General features: G+C 37.9%; 1 protein-coding gene across 6 annotated transcripts in view; it reads right to left on the bottom strand.

Moving 5' to 3' along the window:
• Positions 1 to 23,526, bottom strand: part of cntn5 (contactin 5) — an 870,111-nt gene that overhangs the window by 193,657 nt on the left and 652,928 nt on the right. For all 6 annotated transcript variants that reach the window (XM_062977117.1, XM_062977120.1, XM_062977119.1 and 3 more), the window contains one exon: positions 12,546 to 12,648. In XM_062977117.1, the coding sequence (XP_062833187.1) occupies positions 12,546 to 12,648 (103 nt within the window). The remainder of the gene's footprint in view (positions 1 to 12,545; positions 12,649 to 23,526) is intronic.

The raw sequence follows: 23,526 nt of genomic DNA, 5'->3' as shown, positions 1-23,526 counted from the left end.
TATTCTCTTATTGAACTTACTGTAAAAGGGGATTTTATTTCAGGTCGGTGTTGATTTTTTAAAAAAAAGATTACAATACAACCTCAGTATCCATGGTTTCACTACCTGCATCTGACAAAATATGTCATCTTAAGGATTTTTCTAGGTCTTCCAGGCAATTATATGGTATGTTTCTCTCACAGAGTCATGTTGGAGGACCTAGCAAATTCCTAGAGAGGATACCTCTCTAGGAACATTCTAGGCCCTCAAGGTCAACTCTATAGTAACTTCCAAAATAAGTCATTCATTTCAGTGGGATTCACTATTATACATAATTTCCTATTTCCATGATTCGTTCAGGAAGTATCGCCACAAATACGGGGATCATAGTATATTGTTTTCCAAGTTGTTTGATGTTTCAGGTAGTTTGCTTTATATTTTTAACTTCTATTTATTTTATTCATTTTATTTATGTTTGCTATCCTGGATTTTATTCTTTCAGAGAAAGCCTGCAGAAGAGAAGGCTGATGGCCATATATAAATATGTGAGGGGAAGTCATAGGGAGGAGACAGCAAGGCTGTTTTCTGCTGCCCTGGAGACTAGGACATGGAACAATGGCTTCAAACTACAGGAAAGGAGATTTCACCTGAACATTAGGAAGAACTTCTTCACTGTGAGAGCTGTTTAGCAGTGGAACTGCTGCCCCAGAGTGTGGCAAAGGCTCCTTCTTTTGAAGTTTTTAAGCAAGGGCTGGATGGTCATCTGTTGGGAATGCTTTGAATGCAATTTTTATGCTTCTTGGCAGGGGGTTGGACTGGATGGTCCACGAGGTCTCTTTCAGCTCTATGATTCTATCTATGATTGTTTCATAGCTTCTCCTGACAGATCCTTTCCTTATAACACTTATTACATATTACACACATAGTACTATGCCTTACCTTAATACAGCTAATAACTGCAACAAAATTTTATATATAAATCCAGAAAGCCTCAGAGAGGCACTACCAGTCATAGGTGACCTCCCGGCTTAGATGGTCTAATGATTTGAATCACTGAAAGTACTTTCTTCTTTTCCTATTTCAGATAAAAGAAATAATCCATCTCTCTATTTTGGGAGTTTTGAAAGTTTCTGAGATATTTGGCATAGCAAACCTTGAACAGATTTAACCAGACTTTTATCTTACTTTAATTGTATGCTGCATCAACTTTACAGCTATCAATTACAGCTAGAGAGATGCTGGGTTTTTTATGTCGTTGCCTAAGCCATTAACAAGTCTCTTTCAAAAAAATTACTTTTTTTAACCCTCTCTGATGATGAGGTAATAAGCCAGTTTTTCAAGGAGAGTAAAATACTTTGGCTGTAAAGTTTTAATGATTTCAAAGGAAATTGCTCCCAAATTGCAAATCACTATTCAAAGGCAAGTTGTAGCTTGCTTTAATGAATCTTATTTTCCTTGCCGAAGTCATCAGTCACACAGATTTTATTTCTGAGATGACTATATGTGTAGATACATCTATACAGATATTTCTCCTCTGTGACTTTGGAGGGAAATAAAAAGATGTTCCAAAAAATCAAGAAAACCATGGTATGAATTTATTATCAGAAATACACTTATTTATGTGCTCTTTTTAAAGTCTAAATTTTAATTTTTAGATATGTGAGAGAAATTGCTGCTACTTCTTGTTTTTGTTTTACTGTTGGGAAAATGAAATGTATTATTTTGAGGAAAAGACATCTAACTTTCTGTCAGAACAAATTCTAGCAAATGGGATGTTCCCCTTTTGAGAAGCTAAGTTAATTTAATCGATTTTTGTATTGCTTTTCTCTGGAAAAGTAGGCTATAGTAGGTAATGTTCACACTATTTCTGAATAACTTAAATATGCAAAGTTGTGGAAATCTTCCTGACTTCTCTACTATGCCATGTGATACATTAAAAACTATAGAGGATTTATGTTCCAATTGTTTGTCTCAATTAAAGTAGACCCGTGAAATCAATCTGTTGATAAACAAATACTTATATAAGGGGTTTTTTTAAGTTACAAAAGGCAGTTTAGCGAGGTCTAAAATGCCCAGGAACAGTCCCAGTCCTGGCACATTCATGCTGAATCTTGTTCAGGTAGTCCAAGAATATGCCCGATCTTACCTCCTCTGTATCACCATTGCTGCTGCTTTCAGCTGGACATGGAGCTCTATCTGAGTTGATGTGTATCATCTGACATCAAAACAATGTGCCCTTACAACCAAGAAGAAGGAAGAGAGATGCTTCCTTTTTCCTAATCACAAAGGCACTCTTTTTCCTAATGACAAAGGCACTTTTTCCTAATGACAAAGGCCAGGCTGTGGCGCAGCTGGCTAATAACCAGCTGCAATAAATCACTACTGAGTTCGAAGTCCGGGTCGGGTTAAGCCCCCAACCATTAAATAGCCCAGCTTGCTTTTGACCTATGCAGCCCCGAAAAACAGTTGCATCTGTCAATTAGGGAAATTTAGGTACGCTTTATGCTGGAGGCTAATTTAACTAATTTACAAGATCATAAAACTGCCAGAAAAACACGAGGAAAGGAATGAGGAAGTACAGCCACTAGTGGACAGTGAAGCAACAGCTCCCCCTGTGGCCGGAATCGTGAAGCTGGAAAAAAATGTTAAATGCCTCTGTGTCTGTCTATATATGTTGTTTGTCTGTTGGCATTGAATGTTTGCCATATATGTGTTCACTGTAATCCGCCTTGAGTCCCCTTCGGGGTGAGAAGGGCGGAATATAAATACTGTAAATAAATAAATAATAGAACATCCCAACTTAAGAACATTTTGAGTTATGAGCCATCGCTCAGCCTGGGTTTCACTTTGACATACGAGCCATGTTTTGAGTTAAGAAAGAGTGCTAGTGTGAGAATACAGGGCTTCAAGGGAGAAGCTTCTGTGCCTTGTGCCCCATGCCTTGTGCTCTTGTCCACTTTTGGAGATTGTTGTCTGCTTTGCTCTTGTCTTCTTTGGGAGATTGCTATCTACTTTGTTCTTGTCCACTTTGGGTTAGTTGATATTCTGTGGTTTTTATTCCTGGTATGTTTGGTTTCATGAAGAGAGAGAGGGAGAGAGAGCAAGAGGGGGAGGGAGGCTGGAATGGGTACAGTATGAAGAAAACAATGTTTCTGCCTCTTTACTTTGTGCTTCCTTGCCACAACTTTGTGCTTCTACCATTTTAAAGTTGATCTATCTTTTTTTTTAATTCCATGTGAATGTGCAGGTTTTGCCTTGTTACACTGGTCAACACATGTTTGGTTGCCTCAAATGCACTTTCTTGCCACAACTTAGAGCTTCTACCATTTTAAAGCTGATCAAAGTTGAGGTAGTCACTGACTGGCTGAGGGATAGGCAGCAGAAGTGACTAGCTGGCTCTATAGATGCCAGAATATCCCACCACTTTCATGGAAACTGTAATTTTGCCAACATTATACACATAATCTACAGATTCTGTCTCCATGGATTCAATCATGCAAAACTGGTAGTGCAAGTGTTATTAATGATTTACAATAGCAACAGTGGATGTAAGCCAATAAAGGAATGCACAGTAGATTACTATATGGGGACAGGAGGACACAATCCACTGTGCACATAAAACTTTTTTCACTAAGTCCATCTCATCTTTAGAATTTATGTCACCTAAGCAGTCAATTCCCTTGACCTGGATTTGGCAGACACACATGGCACCATCTTCAGCTTACTCTTTTTTTTCCCTGGGAGTCTGCGGTGATTGGCAGTTCCAAACAAACAGCATTAATAAATCATTAATCTGTAACTAAAAGCCCAGATTCTTCTAAGAAAGGTTTGCCAACTGCCTACCACAGAAAAGTCTCCCAGGAATATTTGTCATTCTCACAATTACAATGGAACAGAAACTGTCTGAGACAGCCTGGGCGGAAATCACAAAGAGAAAAAAAAATTATAAAGCCCTAAAGTAAATAGCATTTGGAAATTAGTGATAGCTTGTATTTGTTTATTTTCACTAAAATGCTGAACAATAAAGAGTTTTCAGTTCCCTAATGATTGCTTGGTGAAAGGTAACAATAGAAACATTTGTAAATGCTAATAGGAGAGAGGGAGGTAATGATCAGGAGGAGTTGAAAAACTAAGAGAAGAAGAAATTTCATGTATGTTTACCTCCTGCCTCTTCCCCCAGGTTGCAGATAAAGCTTGAAATGCCACTCATCTAATTATTACAGAATGAATTCAAAAGCAGTTTTGGCATACCCAGTGCTTAATTGTGTGCTGGTGGCTGGGAAAGAGAGATAAGGACTGCAAGAACTGAAATATCTGTCTGTTTCATTAATAGTAGATGGATCCGACTTATTAGATAACCCTCCAGGGCATAACAACAGAGGCCATTGAACTTGGCTGTGAAGCCATCACAGTGTGAGGGTGTGACAAAACTTGAGAGAAAGATAGTCTCTTTCAGTGTCCTAATAACAAAGGGCCACATTTGTAAATCGCTTGGAAGAGTCTCAAGGTGACTTAGCAGGATATGTAGTTATATACAAAGCATGAGAAAAAGTTATTGGGCAGGAGATACAAGTCCAGAATACTTAATCAGTGTAGCTAGCTACCAGTTTTATGGGGATGGGATATGCTGGGGATGGCGGATTGCAAAGCTGTGGTTACATAGAATTTCCATGAAAAAGAGAACTCCATGGTCAATGTGTTGTCGAAGGCTTTCAAGGCTGGAATCTCTGGGTTGTTGTGAGTATGGCCATGTTCCAGAAGCATTCTCTACTGATGTTTTGCCCACATCTATGGCAGGCATCCTCAGAGATTGAGGGGGTCTATTGGAAACTAAGTAAGTGAGATTTATATATCTGTGGAATATCCAGGGTGGGGGAAAAGAACTCTTGTCTGCTTGAGGTACATGTGAATGTTGCAACTTGCTACCTTGATTAGCATTCTAATGGCCCGCAGTTTCAAGGCCTGGCTGGTAGCTGCCTGGGGGAATCTTTTGTTGGGAGGTGTTAGTTGGCTCTAATTGATTCTTGAGAAGCCATTGAAATCCAAAAGCATGTGGACAGTTTCAACAGAAAGGAGGAAACCATGAAAATGAACAAAATCTGGTTATGAGTATTAAAAAACTCTAAAATCAGAACAGTAAATGTAGGTCAACACTCTGAAAACAGAGGAATTCCAGACGAGAATCAATTAGGCCCAGCTAACACCTCTCAACAAAGGATTCCCCCAGGCAGCTACCAGCCAGGCTTTGAAACTGTGGATCATTAAAATGCTAATCAAGGTGGCAAATTGCAACATTCACATGTACCTCAAGCAGAAAAGAGTTCTTTTCCCCCACTCTGGATATTCCACAGATATATAAACCTCACTTAGTTTTCAACAGATCCCTCAACCTCTGAGGATGCCTGCCATGGATGTGGGCAAAACGTCAGGAGATAATGCTTCTGGAACATTGCCATACAGCCCAGAAGACTCACAACAACCCAACTCCCTGGTCATTTTGGAGAAAGGAAGAACCTAAACATCTGATTTTATTAGGAGGTGATGCTCAGAGATGAGAACGGTTAAAACCATTTTTGGATAAATATAATTCACTGTCCACCTTTATTTAAAATTTCTTTTCTAAGCAAGGTTAGCTGTTAAAATAACAAAAGAGTATTACACTATATTTCAAAAGAGCACTGAATAAATAACTACAATTGGACCACCTTGGAAAGCCCAGAACTGCAAATTGTATCAAAATCTCAAGGCAAATCATTATGGATTAGTTCCAGATTTAATAATTCTTGGAGTAGGCCCACTGAAATCAATTGGGACATGTTAGTCATGACTTACTAAGGTCCCATCAATTTCAATGGACATGTTTCAGATATGTCTAGATTTAATTCATTGTTCTGAAGTTTGACATTTATTATGCATTTATGTATGCATTTAATCAATTGACCTATAAACCACCCTTCATCTGCAAGTCATCATGGGGCCGTTCACACAACATTTTAAAAGAAAAGATCCAATATTTTTTAAAAATCTGACAATTACAAATTAAGAGGCAACTCCCTCCTGCCTTCAAGCTGTGAAAACAAAACATCCTTACCCTCTTATGAGGAAAAATGTTTAATTTTAAATTAAATTTAAATTTTAAATACTTGGGCAAATGCACTATTGTAATTTGACATTAGAAAGAAAACAGGTTTGGCACCGATGATGTTTGTTCTCAGTTACCATTTCAACATTTGAGTGCCCCTACGGAGAAAGATCTTGCAGTACATGCACAAAGTACTTCTCCTATTAATGCTTTTTAAAAAGTCTCCTTTGAAAAAGTTAACGTATAAGTAGGACAAAACTGAGGGAGGTACTCCTTCAGATAGTTAGGTTCCGAGTCATTTTTGGACTTTATAGATGATAGCTGAAACATTACATTTGGCTCCTTCACATGAATTAGTGTTGAATTCACAGAATGAAGCCTCTACATCAAGCCTGCACAACATACAGCACATAGGCTGCATGAGGCCCGCACAAGCCATTGTGCGGTCTGCTGAGTGCTGCTGCCCCAGCCGCCCATCCCTTTGGCCCAGCCTCTTTCCCTTGGCCCCGTCACTCCAATCACTCACCCCAGGTGCTTTCCCATATCCCTGTACTCTGACTGCTCACCCTAGCTGCTTTCCCTCACCCTGGCTGCTCCGATTGTTCACCCCCTGCTTCTTCCCCTTGTCCCTGTTGCCCCAACTTGTTGCTGTAGCCACTTTCCCTTGTCCCTGTCACCTGAGCCACTTTGCTTCACTCCCACCACCCCAGCTGCACCCAGGAAAGAAGGAAGGAGTGAGGGAGAAAGGAAAGCAAGAAGGAAAGGTAGGTAGGAAACAGAAAGGGAAGACATTCAGAATTCAGAAAAAGTGGCATATTGGTTTGAATCTTGAACTATGGCTCTGAATGCATTGGGTGACTTTAGGCAAGTCACACTCTCTCAACCTCAGAGGAAGACAAAGGCAAATCCCCTTTGAATAAATCTTGACAAAAAACCTTTGTCATAGCGTCATCTTAGGGTCGCAATAAGTCTGAAATGATTTGAAGGCGCACAACAACAACGGCTCTGGTCCAACTTACTAGTCATCCTCTGTGTATGTAGCAATTGATCCTCAGGTTTTAAAGTAATTCTTATGTTATGTTGTTTATACTTATTGGTATATTGTTTTTAGATATGAAATGATTTGGAGGCACACAACAACAACGGCTCCGGTCCAATTTACTAGTCATCCTCTGTGTATGTAGCAATTGATCCTCAGGTTTTAAAGTAATTCTTATGTTATGTTGTTTATACTTATTGGTATATTGTTTTTAGATATGAAATGATTTGGAGGCACACAACAACAACGGCTCCGGTCCAATTTACTAGTCATCCTCTGTGTATGTAGCAATTGATCCTCAGGTTTTAAAGTAATTCTTATGTTATGTTGTTTATACTTATTGGTATATTGTTTTTAAATTATTGTTTGTATGTAAATTTATGTTGTTATTGGGCTTGTCCCTGTGTAAGCCACCCCGAGTCCCTTCGGGGAGATGGAGGCGGGGTACAAGAATAAAGTTACTATTACGTCAAACTGGACGTCTACCTCTTGGTGTTCAAGAAAAAGTGAAGACATGGCTTTACAATCAAGCATTTGGGTAGTGCAACGTGGAACCAGCACACTGTAGCACTCAAATGACAACCATAGAACTGGGTTTGATATTTTGATAATTTTAAGATATTTATATGTTTTCACTGTTTATTGCACTGATGTACTATATTTTATGTTGTTGAATATGCAGAATTAAGTATTGCCATTTGTATGCCACTCTGAGTCCCTTGCAAGGGTGAGAAGAGTAGGATAGAAATGAAGTAAATAAATAACAACTGTAATTAATAATTAATTATACTTTACTTGAAAAGTGAGGTGCTAAAAATCTATTTGCAGCCCCAAGAGGCTTAGCCTATTTAATTTAGACCCCTTACTGCTCACAAGACGTGAAGGCCAGTTCTAGACCATTTTCAATTGTGAACTCAAACAAATGTAGTGGCGTCTGATGCTCCCAGGTTAGTCTGAGTTTTAACTTTAAAGGAAATATCCAAGGTAAGGAACCTATTTTTGGGATAAGTTGCAGCACTTTGGACAGCTCCTTTTCCCACTGACATGGAAATCTAATAGCTTCCATTGCATATAATGTATTATGCTATCTAATGGGGAAAATAATCCCAGAAAATGTTACCTTTGGTTTCTGCAGTGGTTGTGTAGCATTACACTGGGTCTTGGGATCCATTGGGACTTGATTCCAGAACTCTTCATGGATACCAAAATCCAAGGATGCTCTAGCCTTATTATATACAATGGCGTAGAAGGAAGATAGAAAAGCTTAAAGTTTGCTTTTTGGATTTTTAAAAACATTTTTCAGATCATGGATGGCAAATCCATGCATTCAAAATCCATGGATGCGGACGGCCGATTGTATTCACTACATGTTTGCCATTTAATTTTAAAAGTTTACAAAGTTGTATTTATGCATAATTTTCAACCTGTTTCCAGTGCAAATCAAACTGTTCTTTTCACTGTTTTATAGCACTTTTGGGAATCAATAGTTTTGTAACCTTTTTTGAGACTGTTGCTTATGCCTACTTATTGGAGAGTACAATGATTTTATTCTTTATTTATCTATCTATGTGTCTCTATTTATAGTTGCCCTATAACCATAGTTCTTTGAGCTATACAATAAATTAAAAAGTAAGCTATTGAACAGGTATGTGGGGTTTTACCTTTTTTTAATAAGACTGATGAAGACTTTACAAAGAATCTCATATTTCTCTGGAACTGATGATTGCAGAAGGAGGTCAATAGCAGTGGTCAACATGCCTTTCAGGGAAACCTGTCAATCATTCCTGTTCTTCTGGTTAACAACCTTAGACATGTTTCCAAGGAAACATAGATTTTCCTTGTATCTCGTTTACAAGACTATTGGACTAGCAGATAGCTGTCCCTATTATCCCAGACGTATGTCACCTATATTTCTATTTATTTAATAACGTTTCACCTTGCATTTCATTAAAAGCTTTCAGTAGTTCACAACGAATATAGTACAATCAGAGCAATAAAAGGAAACGAAATAAAATCAACAATTTTTAAAAGTAAAGGAACAATGTATGAATAAGTGCAGCTAAAGAGCAACCAGGAGAATAACTTTTTGTTGCCTTTGAGTCATTTCCAACTTAAAGTGATCCTATCATGGCAAGATTTGTTCAGAGCACAATTATCTTTGCCTTCCTCTGAGTTAAACTCTAGTCTCCAGAGTCATAGTCCAATGCTCAAACCTCACTGACCCTAGCTGATGTTTGAAAGAACTAGGAAAAAAGAATTTTATTTTTTTTGCTATGCACACAAGTTTTGCAATCCAGAGAGCCTCCAATTGACTAAAGACTACTGGAAGACTGTGTTGTTGAAGGCTTTCATAGCCAGAAATATTGGGTTGCTGTGAGTTTTCCAGGCTGTTACAGCCATTTCACCTACATCTATGGCAGGCATCCTCAGAGGTTGTGAGGTTTGTTAGAAACTAGGAAAGTGGGGTTTATATATCTGTGGAATGTCCAGGGTGGAAGAAAGAACTCTTGTCTGTTTGAGGCAAGTGTGAATGTTGTAATTGGCCAGCTTTGTAGGGAGCTGTTAGCTGGCCCTGACTGTTTCCTGTCTGGAATTCTCCTGCTTTCTGAGGGCCAATTAACACCTCCCAACTAAGGATCCCCTCAGGCAGGAAGCAGCCAGGCTTTGAAGCTGTATGGCTATTCAATGCTAATCAAGCTGGCCAATTGGAACATTCACACTTGCCTCAAACAGACAAGAGTTCTTTCTCCCATCCTGGACATTCCACAGATATATAAATCCCATTTGCCTAGTTTCCAACAGACACCAAAACCTCTGAGGATGCCTGCCATAGATGTGGGCGAAACATCAGGAGAGAATGCTTCTGGGACATGGCCATACAGCCCACAAAACTCACAGCAACCTACTAGAAGATTGATATGACAGCTCTAAAAACATTATCGACATGATTAGAAACGACATAATTTTTGAGGGTAGGAGATCAGATATCATCGTATTGAGAGTTAGCCATGTATGACAGAAGATAGCTAATCCATGGTCTTAAATTGTTTGTGTCTCTTCAGAGATGTTCAAGTTCAGGTCTATTCTGTTCCAGAGAAAATCCACTTCACATTGCATATCTCTCATATCTCTCAAATGAGTCTCAATCAGACCAGTTGGATTGTGGATTTCAAATTTCACCCAATTTCTAAAATCTTAACATTTTAATTTTTTTCACCATTTACAACATTGTAGAACTATGAAATACCTTTCCTCTGCACATTTATGCTTGTGTCCATTATATTTGGTCTATAATTTAGTAATCAAGAAATGATAGATGAGGGTTATTTCAATTTATTTTACATACCTGTATTTTTGAGTTCTTAATGCATGCATAATTACCTGTTCCATATCTGTGGGATATTATGTAATATAAATCCAGAATGTTTTATAATTTCATAATCAATGCAAGACATTTTATTTGCTTCTGCCCTACTGTTTTATCAATTTCCTTATTCAGGATTTGAATTACTTATTGATTTGGTGGTGTTAGATTGCTAATTCACCATCTTCCTTTTGGAACAGGTATATACTTGTAAAGCTTAGATGGTTTTTATTTCGTCATGTGAATCAAATTTACGGGGTTTATTAATTTCTGCAACCTAGCCCACTGTTCCTTGGCTTAACGTGCACAGAGTCTGATTTGTTTGATTGACATTTTTTGGGGAAAGAATAGAAAATGATTAAGTCAGTTGGCTCTGGAGATACAGCTGAAAAGTAAGAGGCAACCTCTGTGACAATTTCAGTGGGTATGAAACTGAGCACGAGCAAAGCATTCAGAACATTTCATGCCAATTCTGTTCTAGTCACAGTGATTGCTTTTTGTTTCTGACCTCAAACTTGACATGTCTTTAAATGGTTTTAAGATTAAATTGATTGTAAAAATGTTCTTGTATTTTCTCATCTCTTGTATTTTAACATCTCTGTGTTAAGTCAGATTTTTAATATTAATTTGTGGTAAAGTTTTACAAATATTTTTCTTCATATTTGTGAAAAGGGATGGAAATCATCATCTTCATTATCCCTTAATATCTTGCTTTCACGGCACTGTACAAAATCAAAATATGCAGATATATGTACAGTTTCAGTTTTGCACATATTTGATTTTAATAATAATAATAAATAATAAGTACTTTATTTGTATTCTTCTCTATCTCCCCGAGGAGACTCAGGGTGGATTCCAGCAATCTAAATTCTTTTGAATCTTGGCAATCTGTTTCAATCTGATTCAGGATAGAGAGAATTTACTCAAATGTTAAGATCAGAGTATAGGACACACATGACTTTTTCTTCTAATAACTTATTTTCTATCACTACTTTCTATTCCCACGATGAAGTGACAGAGGCAATCATCTCACTTTTCCAAAGAAAATCCAACAAATGCTAGGTTCAGCAAAGAACAAGAGGGATCCTCTCTCCTCTTCATACAGTATATACATACATACACTATATAGAGAATGAGGAATGGAGAAGGGGAGGGAGATGGAGCAAGAGTGAGAAAGACTAGTGGAAGAGATCTGTCTCTGAAGATGCCAGACACAGATGCAGGTGAAATGTCAGGAGAAAATGCTGCCAGAACATGGCCATACAGCCCAGAAACCACACAACATTCCAGTGATTCCGGCTGTGAAAGCTTTTGACAGTATATAGATCTGTCTCTGGCTAGCATATTAGTACCGCTTCTTATGACATGCAAGGAAAGGGGAAGCAGAAATGGCCAAATATGGAAATGAAACTCTTCAGATGCATACAAACATGTTATTGAGCCAAACATAGTTTTTTCTTCCCCCCCCCCCCCCTCCTACTTGTGGAGCAAAAAGGGTAGTGGTGGTAGTGAAGGAGTTTCCAGCATAGTTTGGAGACAAAAGGATGAAGAAGATTTTGCTTTTTAGAATGCACTTGAAAAATTGTTATTCAAACTGTACTAGGCTCTATAATGCATACTTTTTGTGCACCTAAAAGTGTACTTTTTGTTCATCTCTGACATAACTGAATTTCTGCTACACTTTGGTGAAAGGAACTAGCATCCACTCAAGTTTCTTTCAAAGCAAAAGTGATGAGATTCTTCATAAGTGTCGTGCCTTATACACCGATTTCTTGACTATAAAATCTAAAATATTGAGTTACATAACTTGGAACTTTCAATTATTTACACTTAAAGTATACCCACTGAAATAAATGAGATTTAAGGCAGTAATTGAGCAAAACTGTTATCTGTTGAAGTTCAGTATAATTGCCTTCTTACAATCAATTCCCACACTCATTGATTTGTATAAATTTAATATAAGGATCAAAGAAGGCAATGTTTTAATTGTAAATGTAAAAAATGGTTAAGGAGCCCCCTCACCCAATATGCCATATTTTAATATCCATTTTTAATATAATAATGGAAGAATATGTACTTACTTGCCCAATGCAAAGCACTCCATCTTGATGGTAGATCCCTTAGCAGTTGTAACTGTGTACGGAAAATGGACTTCAATTTTTGGCTCATATTCCCCCATCACACCTGGGAAATAAAGAAGGCTCTTTAAAAGTAAAATGGATGTCACTGTTATCTTCCACATGTAAAAAGCTTATTGTCTGAGTCCCTGTGACAAAGTAGTTAAACCATTAGATAGCAATAAGGTTCATCATGGGAGGAAAAGATTAATGTTTATATCAAATCCTAAATATCCTCTAAAATAATTTTCCCATACTAGCAAATAAATATTTCATCTAGAAAGTCCAGACAATCATGTCTCTTGGTACTATATTTTAAGTCAATATTAGAAAAGATGGAAATGCAAATCTAAATGACACATTAACCAAAGTTGTGAGCTAAACTTGTTCTTCATCTAATGGCAGTTGTAAGCAAAACAAAGGTAACAGAAGGGTTCTTCAATTCTAAAAATAAAATATCCAATTAAAATATCCAGACCTATGAACTTTCATGTATGAAGTAAACAAATAGTGGGTTTTTTTCTGTATGAATAAGAATCGGTGTGGCTCACATTACAATGATGAGCACATACTAAAGCCTCACATGATTTCTCTTCCATTTTAAGTATCAGATGGAATAAAAGTAGAGTGGTTAAATTTTCTCAAGATAAAGTCATGCATTTTTAGGCAGATGGAAGATAGGTTCTGGGTAACTGAAGGATTTTCCTAGCAAAATGTATTTACATTCTATGGCAATAATATGGATAATAACGGTTCACACGTAGATATATATCATTTTGACTTGAGAAGAAGTGGCTGACTCTGTGTTTCTATGGTTTTCCATTAATAATAATAATAATAATAATAATAATAATAATAACAACAATTTTATTTCTAGACCGCCCTCTCTCCCCAGAGGGACTCAGGGTGGTTAACATACATATAAATGGCAAACATTCAATGCCACAACTTCTTCACTTAATATCAAAATGATAATAACATAATATAAAATGATAATAACATGCTCATTATAATAAAGATTCCAAATTAGAAAAAAAAACCCAATAAATGTAAACAAGACACTCAGTAAACTACTTCCGGCACAAAAAAAAATCTATCTTGTGCAAGGTTTAAACATGAGATTTGTACAGAAAGTAACAATTACTATAGGAGAAAATATTTATTTATTTATATACTGCTTTTCTCACTCCTAGGGGGACTCAAAGCAGTGCATTTCAAGCAAATAGCAAAAATTCAATGCCTCACATAGGATAAAACAATACATCATATATTTAAAACAATGAAATATACTTGTAAATTAAACCATTAAAACCTTAAAACTATCAAACATAAGCATGAAACATTTGACTTTGCACCAATCCCGAGCTTGTCATCCATCTGCTATCTTATTGTTGTCATTCAACAAATGCTTGTTTCCATAACCAAGTTTTTAGTTGTTTTCTAAACACCAGAAGGGAAGGAGGATGATCTGATCTCACTGGGGAAGAGTTCCATAGCAAAGAAGGCCCTGTCTCTTGTCCCCAACAATCACACTTGTGACGGCAGCGGGAACAAGAGCAGGATCTCTCCAGCTGACCTAAATGCTCTAACTGGCTCATAAAATGGCATTTTATGCACAAACAGTATTTATGTGGTAGAATATTATTTTTTGCACAGAAAATGCTGCTTCCTGTGCCAAAAACGCTGCTTTTCTGCAAAGTAACCATGTGTGAACTTTGAAGAATTAGTCTCAAATTACAAATAACCTTGAAAACTGCCCTGTTTTCAAAAATATATGGTGAAGCAGGAATACAAATTGCTGAAATTATTTTTAATATGTAAATTATTTTTTATTTACATACATTGACAACTGTATGTGAAACAGAACACAAAACAATGAACATTTTAGAAACACAAAACCCCTGAAATTATTAATTTCTTCCTTTGAGAAGATATTTATCAAAGATTTACATACTCAGTATGAACTAATGTCAAAATCGAGTTCAGGTGGTGGGACATTCACAGCTATGAGCCTTCACTGGTTCATTAGCCCCAAGTATTTATTTTATTTCTAGTGTCTATCCCTTGCATCTTCAAAGACGCTGGATAATAATGAACATGTACATGAACAAGATTACCTCTTTTCAAGCTGTTCTCATAGTGCTGTGATCCTATATTTATAAAGGATTTCTTATGATTTTTCTCAGTGTATAGCAGCAGTGCTCAAACTGAGAGAGAGGAGATAGTAGTGCTTCTAATAGAATTCTCAAGTTCATCCACTGGACACCACTACATTTAGTTAAATCATTACCCCTGTAGCTTTCAAAATATTATCTAAGGAGTCTGATCCTGTAATTCAAGCACTGAATGGCAACCAAATTTTCAATCAGCCTGTGGTCACATAGAGTTATCCCGGTAGGATGTTTCAGGCACAAGTACATACCAATGTTTGGAAGCAGTAGAACTCAATGGAGGAGGTGATAGAGCTGGATGAATATAAATTGCAGTCAGAGAGGTGTCAGAAATATAACTGCCAAGGAAACATTTTGAAGCTAAAAATCAGAAATGTGTGTAGGATTCAGGAATGAGAAAGAAATCAGTACGGGGATTTCAAGGAGAGACATCATGTGGTCGGGTCTGAAAGGGGTGAATAATTTTGGCAGTATGTATTCATTTTCATTCAGTAAATCTAGTTCAAGATTCATCTGCATCAATGATCTGTGAAGGAAGACTGAAGTTAACAGCTGTCTTTCTAAATACTCAAAGGAAGATTGATGTCCTCCTTTACCATTTTGAAAAAAAAAAATATTCTGAATAATTGTTACAATCCAGTAAAGGTGGTAAACACACATACCTCCAGTAGCAGAGATGCAGAACTATGCCTACATAAACTTTCCTATGCTCATATTTAAAATGATTGGGAAGTATTTTGAAAATATTCACAGGGGAATGTTTGCAAATTGAATAGAATCTACAATACCTGCAGTAATTTCTATAGGCAGGTTTAAAAATGCATGCATACTCCAAAATTAATTGTGTGTGCTGGGTGGGAGACCACTAAAGCATGCAGAACTTTAGAGAAACTCACACTCCCCCCATATCTAATTACCTATACTTGTTGGGACATTCATGGAGTTTTGCTTCTTGAATTCAGTGGAAATGTAGAAATGTCTACATTTATATGCAGTACTTTTGAGATAAACATTTGAAGTGTGTGTGTGTGTGTGTGTGTGTGTGACAGAGAGGGCTGGTCAACCCATTCACAACCCACCATATTAGCATAATCTGCAAATATTATACAAATATTATACAAAATATACAAATATGGATGCCTAGAGGTGTGGAAACTAGACTGTGACCACCCAGAGTGGTTGAGGCCCTCCCGGTAGCTGCAGAGGATAACTAGATCCGGGCTAGATACAAAGTGCTGGTCATTACCTTTAAAGCCCTAAATGGTTCAGGTTCAAGCTACTTGTCAAACCACATCCTCTTATGGTTGACAACGTCGGTGACGGCCGACGGCTGACAGGGAGCTCTGGCGTGGACTGGTCCATGAGGTCACAAAGAGTTGGAAATGACTGTGTGATTGAGCAGCAGCAACTCCAACTTAGTTTGATTCGACTTAGTTGATTCTGATGATCTCACTGGCTCCACTGGTTGTATTACCTTTTTAATAATGAATGTAATTGAATGTTAAATGTAGTTTATATGATTTATGTTTAATGTTTATTATGTTACATGTAGATTAACTGTTTGTTTTATGTTTCTAGTTTTGTATTGGATCTGGCAATAAATGCTTGCCATCCTTTTTTGTAATCCTCCCTGAGTCCCCTTGGGGAGAGAGGGTGGAATATAAACCATGTTGTTGTTGTTGTTGTTGTTGTTGTTGTTATTTATTATTTATTTATTTCCATCATTTCTATCCTGCCCTTCTCACCCGAAGGGACTCAGGGCAGCTTACAAAACTGGCAGAATTCGATGCCAATAAACAACAATACAAAAGAATAAAACATAAGCAGTTAAAAACAGTTAAATAAATTAGCAATATGCAATATACAGATTTAAAACAATACAAAATACTTGAGCCATTCATCCACAAAACCTTGTACATAAACCTTAATCCAGACCGAGTCGAAGCCAACAAAACTTATTCTTTGAACGCTTGCTTGCATAGCCAGGTCTTCACTTCCTTTCTAAAACTCAAAAGGGATGGCGCCTGCCAGATGTCACTAGGGAGGGAGTTCCACAGCCGAGGAGCCACCACTGAGAAGGCCCTGTCTCTCATTCCCACCAGCCGCACTTGTGAGGCAGGTGGGGACAGTAGGGCCTCCCCAGATGATCTTAAACTTCTCATAGGCTCATAGGAGGAGATACGTTCAGACAGGTAAGTTGGACCAGAACCATTTAGGGCTTTGTAGGCCAAGACCAGCACTTTGAATTGGGCTCGGTAGCATATTGGCAGCCAGTGGAGCTGGCATAACAGAGGAGTGGTATGCTCCCTGTACGCCGCTCTGGTTATAAGCCTGGGCTGCCGTTCGTTATACTAATTGAAGCTTCCGGGCCGTCTTCAAAGGCAGCCCCATGTAGAGTGTGTTGCAGTAATCCAGGTGGGATGTAACCAGAGTGTGGACCACCGTGGCCAAATCAAACTTCCCAAGGTATGGGCGCAGCTGGCGACCGCTGAAACAATGGGAAGGCAGCATGAGCAACAGAGCAGAAACAAACAACAATAGGTGAGAAAGAGTGGGGCAACCAATAACAGAAATACCGAGGAAGTGAAAATAAGAAAAGCATTTGTAATGCAAAGAACATTAGTACAGACTGAATGACTACAAATGTAGAGGGAGGAGAAATAGAGATATATAGCATTGAAAGAGAGTGGAGAAAGAGAGAAATGGAGCACTGTGATAAGGCTATGCTTAATATTATGGATGCTTCTATAGGACATCATAGTTCATAGCTTTGTAAATAAAAAAGTATTAATGGGTACCTTTTACAATATACTTTGAGCTAAATATCAAATAATATTTGATTTTCATTGTTCAGAAGACTTTTTGAACACCCAAAGAACTGCATGTTCACGATTCAAACTTTATAATCTTGTCTGAGCACCATGTTCAATATTTACTGCTCATTTGCTCCATGGTGCAGCCTCTGTATTTTATCAAATTGTGCTTTGAATGTAGAATACTACTAGACTTGTTTTTCAGGAACAAATGTGTCCTCTGGCAATCCCTGAGAAGCACCAAGTGAGATCCCGGCTCTGCAGTGTATTAAACTGGTAAAATCTCCACTGATTCTATCTGAGGCTGCAGAGGGAAAACATTATGCTCACATCATCTCTACTCCAGCAGCTAGATGTTGCTCATCAAGCTTCTATACCTCAAAGGAATGTTAATATTGTATCCAGGGAAAGTGAAGAGGGACTATATACAGAAGAAAAAAGCCCTATTTTAGAACATATTTTTGAAATATATAGCAATCGGAGAAAGTAAGAATGAAAGCATTTTAATAATCTGAAATTATCTACAAACTTCACTCCATTGGCAATAGGTTGAAAAGAAACAATGATTTCCTGGCATGCCACACATATTATAATATTATTTAGCAACCCACTCTTATGAGGGTCCTCTTGGCCAGTTTATCACATCTCCTTTCTAGTTTCCAGCCAATGTCACGCTACATTCAGATGTCCCACAACCATCCATATGGTTGTCCACTCAGCATGGCTTTTGGCAACATCCTTTCTCCTGCCCTTGTTAAAACTGAAATTATCACCCACAAGTTTTGTATTTCTATAGCGGTTGTTAACACATGACATTTGCCTATAAAAATCTGTTGCGAGGCACTTCGCTCCATGCATCTGAGGATGTTTCGCCCACATCTATGAGAGGCATCCTCAGAGGTTGTGAGGTATATTGGAAAACTAAGCAAGGGAGTTTTATATATCTGTGGAAGGTCTAGGGAGGGAGAAAGAACTCTTGTCTGTTGGAGGCCAATGTGAATGTTGTAATCAATCACCTTGATTAGGATTAATGGCCTTGCAAGCTTCATTCCTGCCTGAGGGAATCCTTTGTTCTGATGTGTTAGCTGCACCTGATTCCTCTGTTTTCAGAGTGTTGTTCTTTATTTACTGTTCTGATTTTAGTTTTTTTAAAACTATTGGTAGCCCGATTTTGCTCATTTTCATCATTTCCTCCTTTCTGTTGAAATTGTCCATATGTTTGTGGATTTCAGTGGCTTCTCTGTGTAATCTGACATGATAGTTGTTAGAGTGATCCAGCATTTCTGTGTCCTCAAATAATATACTGTATCCAGGTTGGTTCATCAAGTGCTCTGCTATGGCTGACTTCTCTGGTTGAGTTAGTCTACAGTGCCTTTCATGTTCCTTGATTCGTGTCTGGGCAATGCTGCGTTTGGTGGTCCCTATGTAGACTTATCCACAGCTGCATGGTCTACGGTAGACTCCTGCAGAGGTGAGAGGATCCCTTCTGTCCTTTGCTGAATGTAGCATTTGTTGGATTTTCTTAGTGGGTCTGTAGATAGTTTGTAGGTTGTGTTTCTTCATCAGCTTCCCTATGCGGTCAGTGGTTCCCTTGATGTATAGTAAGAACACTTTTCCTCTGGGTGGATCTTTGTCTTTACTCTCATGGCTTGAGAATACCAGTGTCTTAGAGCAATGCAAGACCTCCAAATAGCCTGGACTCAAGCAATATCAGTCACACCTTTCCTCTCAGAATTTTTCATTTCAAATTGAATAGTTTCCTGTCTGTTTCTCCTGTAATATATCCATATTCGGTCACAACTTAGAATCAAAGTCAGGTTTACTTTTGCTTTTTGTACTTCTGCAAACTCTGGTAGTCCCACATTAGTTAAGCCTATTGAATTAATTGCCAAATGATAAGTCAGCAGTTATGGAAATCCCATCAATTTAATGGAACTACTCTAGCAATTGAATTTAAGCCCAATATTCCTTCAATGCTGCTTTTGCATGTGGATGATGACATTTGGGCACTACATGGATCACTAAAGAATAAATGATTCAAGATGTTGTTTTACATTGTTATACTAGATTTTACAAAATGCTTAAGGTATTTTATTCCTCTGATGAAATTTGCTCTTTCAAGTTTACTAAACTGTTTTCTGTGCTTGAGTGCTTTAGTTTCCTCATAAAGTTTGGAAAGCCGTTTGCCAAATGTCATTCTTTGACCAGGGTTGTGAATTGAGGTGCTTTTCATCAACTAAATACTCCAACCTGCTTTCAATGTTCCTTCCTCAAAATTCTCATGTGGCTGCATTTAAGAGGCACAAAAGCCAATCTCCAGTTCATTCTCCTTTGTTAGAAGGTCATAATATCTGCCCTGTATTACGTATGTAAATTCTTTCTACAGCACTCCCTCTGCAGTGATAGACTGAGAAAGAAGCAGAATTATATCTACTATCCCTGATATCCAATTAAGAAAAACTGAGCTGTATAAAGGAGAAATGCTGGTCTGTTAAGAATGACCCACATGTGTCATGCAAAATACAATCGAGTGTGAATAGCCCATCATTTCCTTGATAATAAAAACCAGACAAGCTCAAGAGCTCTTTCATTCTCCCTCAGCTACAGTAGCCCTAAATGTCTATTATTTTACTGCCCATAGCCATGAAGTGCCCTTGTGACTCAGGAGTCATTCTTTCCTGAAGCTAAACAGTTGTGGTTCATAATCAGATGGTTTCAGTAGAATGACATAGGACAGGAAATGACAAGTTGCTCCAAGCTGGACTCCATGTCATATGCCGGGACCACAGGGACAGCTGTCAGAGAGGTAACATACAGGGGAAAGGCTTAGAGTGTGTGAAGAGAGATGTAAATAAATATCATGGTTTCAGAAGGCTGCTATATCTACTAAAGCCAAAAGAGTTTATAGATTAAGCAAAGAGCATGAATTAACCTAAAGGAAGGAGGAACTGAAATAGAGATGGGAAGGAGCATACCAAGGACTGGTGCATCCTTCAAAATGCTTCTTGAGAACTGCCCTTGAAAAAATAATGTCCGCAAGTAGACTTCTGTGGCAATGTATGTTAATGACCTGTCATATCATGGCATATGCCTAAGGTCTTGTGCAACCAGATAAATCTTTCGACAGATAATTAGACAGAGTAACAAAATACCTGCACTTTTCACTGGCAGCAATAGTCAGTTTGTGTCCAATTAATAGTCAAACATAACTCTGGTTTCACTAAATTACGTGAACCAATTGCCCATACCTTGTCCTTTCCTGTGGTGCAGGATGTGTTCAAAATTTATTATTGCATATCCTAAAGCCCTAACTTCTGATTTACCCAGAACTGGCTGCATCAACTGTAATGGCCTGTCAGAAATGCCACAGGGCAACTCTTTTCTTTTCTTTTTTTCTTTCTATCCTTCCTTCCCTGTTTACCTGGTATTAGAAAAACAGTGTGGATGGGATTGTCAGGACCTTGTTTCTATAGGCTTCAAAATGGAATGAAGCAGAAGAAGCAGTAACAATTAAAATGGTCTGTAATTTTCAAGAACAGAGAGCCATAGTACTGTAGAATTGGAAGATAAGCCATGCTTGCCCCAAAAATTGTCACCTACAACACATTTGCAGTGCAGGAAATCCACCTCTAAGTAAGGCCAATAGATGGCAATTTAACCTGTATTTGAACAATTCAGATGAAAGGAACTGCAACATCTTCTAACATAACGTAAAGGTTTCCCCTGACATTAAGTCCAGTCATGTCTGACTCTGGGGGTTGGTGCTCATCTCAATTTCTAAGCCGAAGAGCTGGCGTTGTCCATAGACACCTCCAAGGTCATGTGGCTGGCATGACTGCATGGAGTGCCGTTCCCTTCCCGACGGAGCGGTACCTATTGATCTACTCACATTTGCATGTTTTCGAACTGCTAGGTTGGCAGAAGCTGGAGCTAACAGCGGGCACTCACTCCGCTCCTGGGATTTGAACCTGCGACCTTTCAGTCTGCAAGTACAGCAGCTCAGCGCTTTAACACACTTCACCACCAGGGCTCCTAACATAGCTTATCCCAATACTCAACTGCTCCCATATGCAGGAATTTACTTCACGAAGGAGAAAAACCAGCGTTGAAGGAGGGTCGGAACATAATATATAATAATAATATTAACAACAACAACAACAACAACAACAACAACCTTTATTTCTAGACCACCCTCTCTCCCCTAAGGGACTCAGGGCGGTTTACAGACACAAAACAAAAAGGCAAATATTTAGTGAATTAAATGAGTGCAATCACATTGCGGGTAATCTATTTTTAGCAATATTTTAATTATATCTGTAATTAAAATGCTTTTACATTATTAAAAATATGAAAGTGCAGGAGGGTGGAATTACAAGCTTACACAGAAGTACAAATGCAGGGCCATGGATGTGCAAATTGGTGCAGTTCTATGAGTGGAGGGACCTGGGATAGTGAGGGTGCTCATGCTGGTATGTAGTTGCTGTTGGTGATCATGCAACTGCTGTGGAAAACCAGATTCATGTCATAAAGTCCTAAGTAGACAAGAGAACGTATTTATATGGAGTGTTTTTTTAATCAGCAAAGTCAAATCTCTTTTATTAACTGCTTAAGGGGTAAAGATAACAGTACCATGAAATGCATGAACTTGAAATAGCCACACTGTTTTAATGGGACAACAAAAAGGTTTTGTTTTTCTTTCTCTCCTGAGAAAGTTGTCTACAGTTTTCTTAATCAAAAACATTTTTATTGCTTCCATTGGGTAACTGAGACCCTACAACTTTATCCCAACAAATAGTTCTCTTTCCACTGCTTGTAAACATGTGTTAAATAATTCTTCAGCATTTCTAAGGTAGTATAAAAAGCACTTAATGAAATGATGCATGAGCTATTTTTTTCCCTGATGAAACTTTTTATCTTTTCAGATAGAATTTTAAATTGTTTTTGTAAGTCTGCTCCAAAGTGAAATTGAATTGTATGGAATGACTGATTGTCAAGGACATCGGCACAAATGAGGTATTCATTTTATTCAGAATCCATTCAAGGATTTCTTGATGTTTTTATTTAATTTGTTTCGTATCAAGTAGATAAGTTTTCCTTTGAGGCAGAGCTCTGAGGAAATAAAAGATTAATATAAAGACAAGTGAATTTTTACACTCTTGCAGGATTTGACATAAAACTATAATATTATTCAGTTGCGTCAATGAAGATAAATATATAGACATGTTGTCTCAGAAGCCTTCTTGTCATAGGATGCCAAGTCCCAGTGGAATTACCTACAATTGAGAATTCAGAACAGGAAATAGCAGCCCATGAAATTTCTAATTCACAGAAAGGATTATTGTAATTGGCTTGTTCTAAATTCAGTTCTTTTCATCTCTGTGCACTACCCCTCTCCAACAAATAGCACAACTGCATGCGTTGAAGTGATCCTCTCTCATTAGTTTACCTTATCGGTGCCTGTCAAGGGCACAAAATAATAGCTTAACTAATCATTTTTCTGTTTTGAATTTTCCTTTGGAAAGTCTGTGATGTCATTCTTGTTCAACCAGTTCTCTTGGGCTCATTTCCAATTGAGCATCCTCATTCTCCAAGTTTTGAACTGTTATTTCGTTCATCCTGACTTCCCTGACTTATCCTTTTCTAGGTCCCTCCCTTCTTTAACATTTTTCTAAATCTGTTTGTTCCACTTCATCTAATATTCTCAGCCCTGGGTGTTCAGCTCTCAGATGACAACATCCTTCATTCCTGACTACTGATTATGCTGCTTTAAGATAGAATAATAAAATTGGAAGAGACCACAAGGCCTACCCAGTCTAATCCCCTGCCATGAAGGAATACTAGTAGAAAGCAACCCTGACACATGTGACTCTGCCACACCTTGAGCCAGCATATTCCACTGTCAAAGATATTTTTTCCTGAGCAATATAAAAGTAAGTGAAATGAGGAGGAAAATATTACATA

This window comes from Anolis carolinensis, chromosome 3, assembly GCF_035594765.1.
Source record: "Anolis carolinensis isolate JA03-04 chromosome 3, rAnoCar3.1.pri, whole genome shotgun sequence".
In the NCBI taxonomy this organism is placed as follows: domain Eukaryota; kingdom Metazoa; phylum Chordata; class Lepidosauria; order Squamata; family Dactyloidae; genus Anolis; species Anolis carolinensis.
The sequence above is the reverse complement of the archived record's forward strand: the minus strand, read 5'-3'. Positions and strand labels throughout refer to the sequence as shown.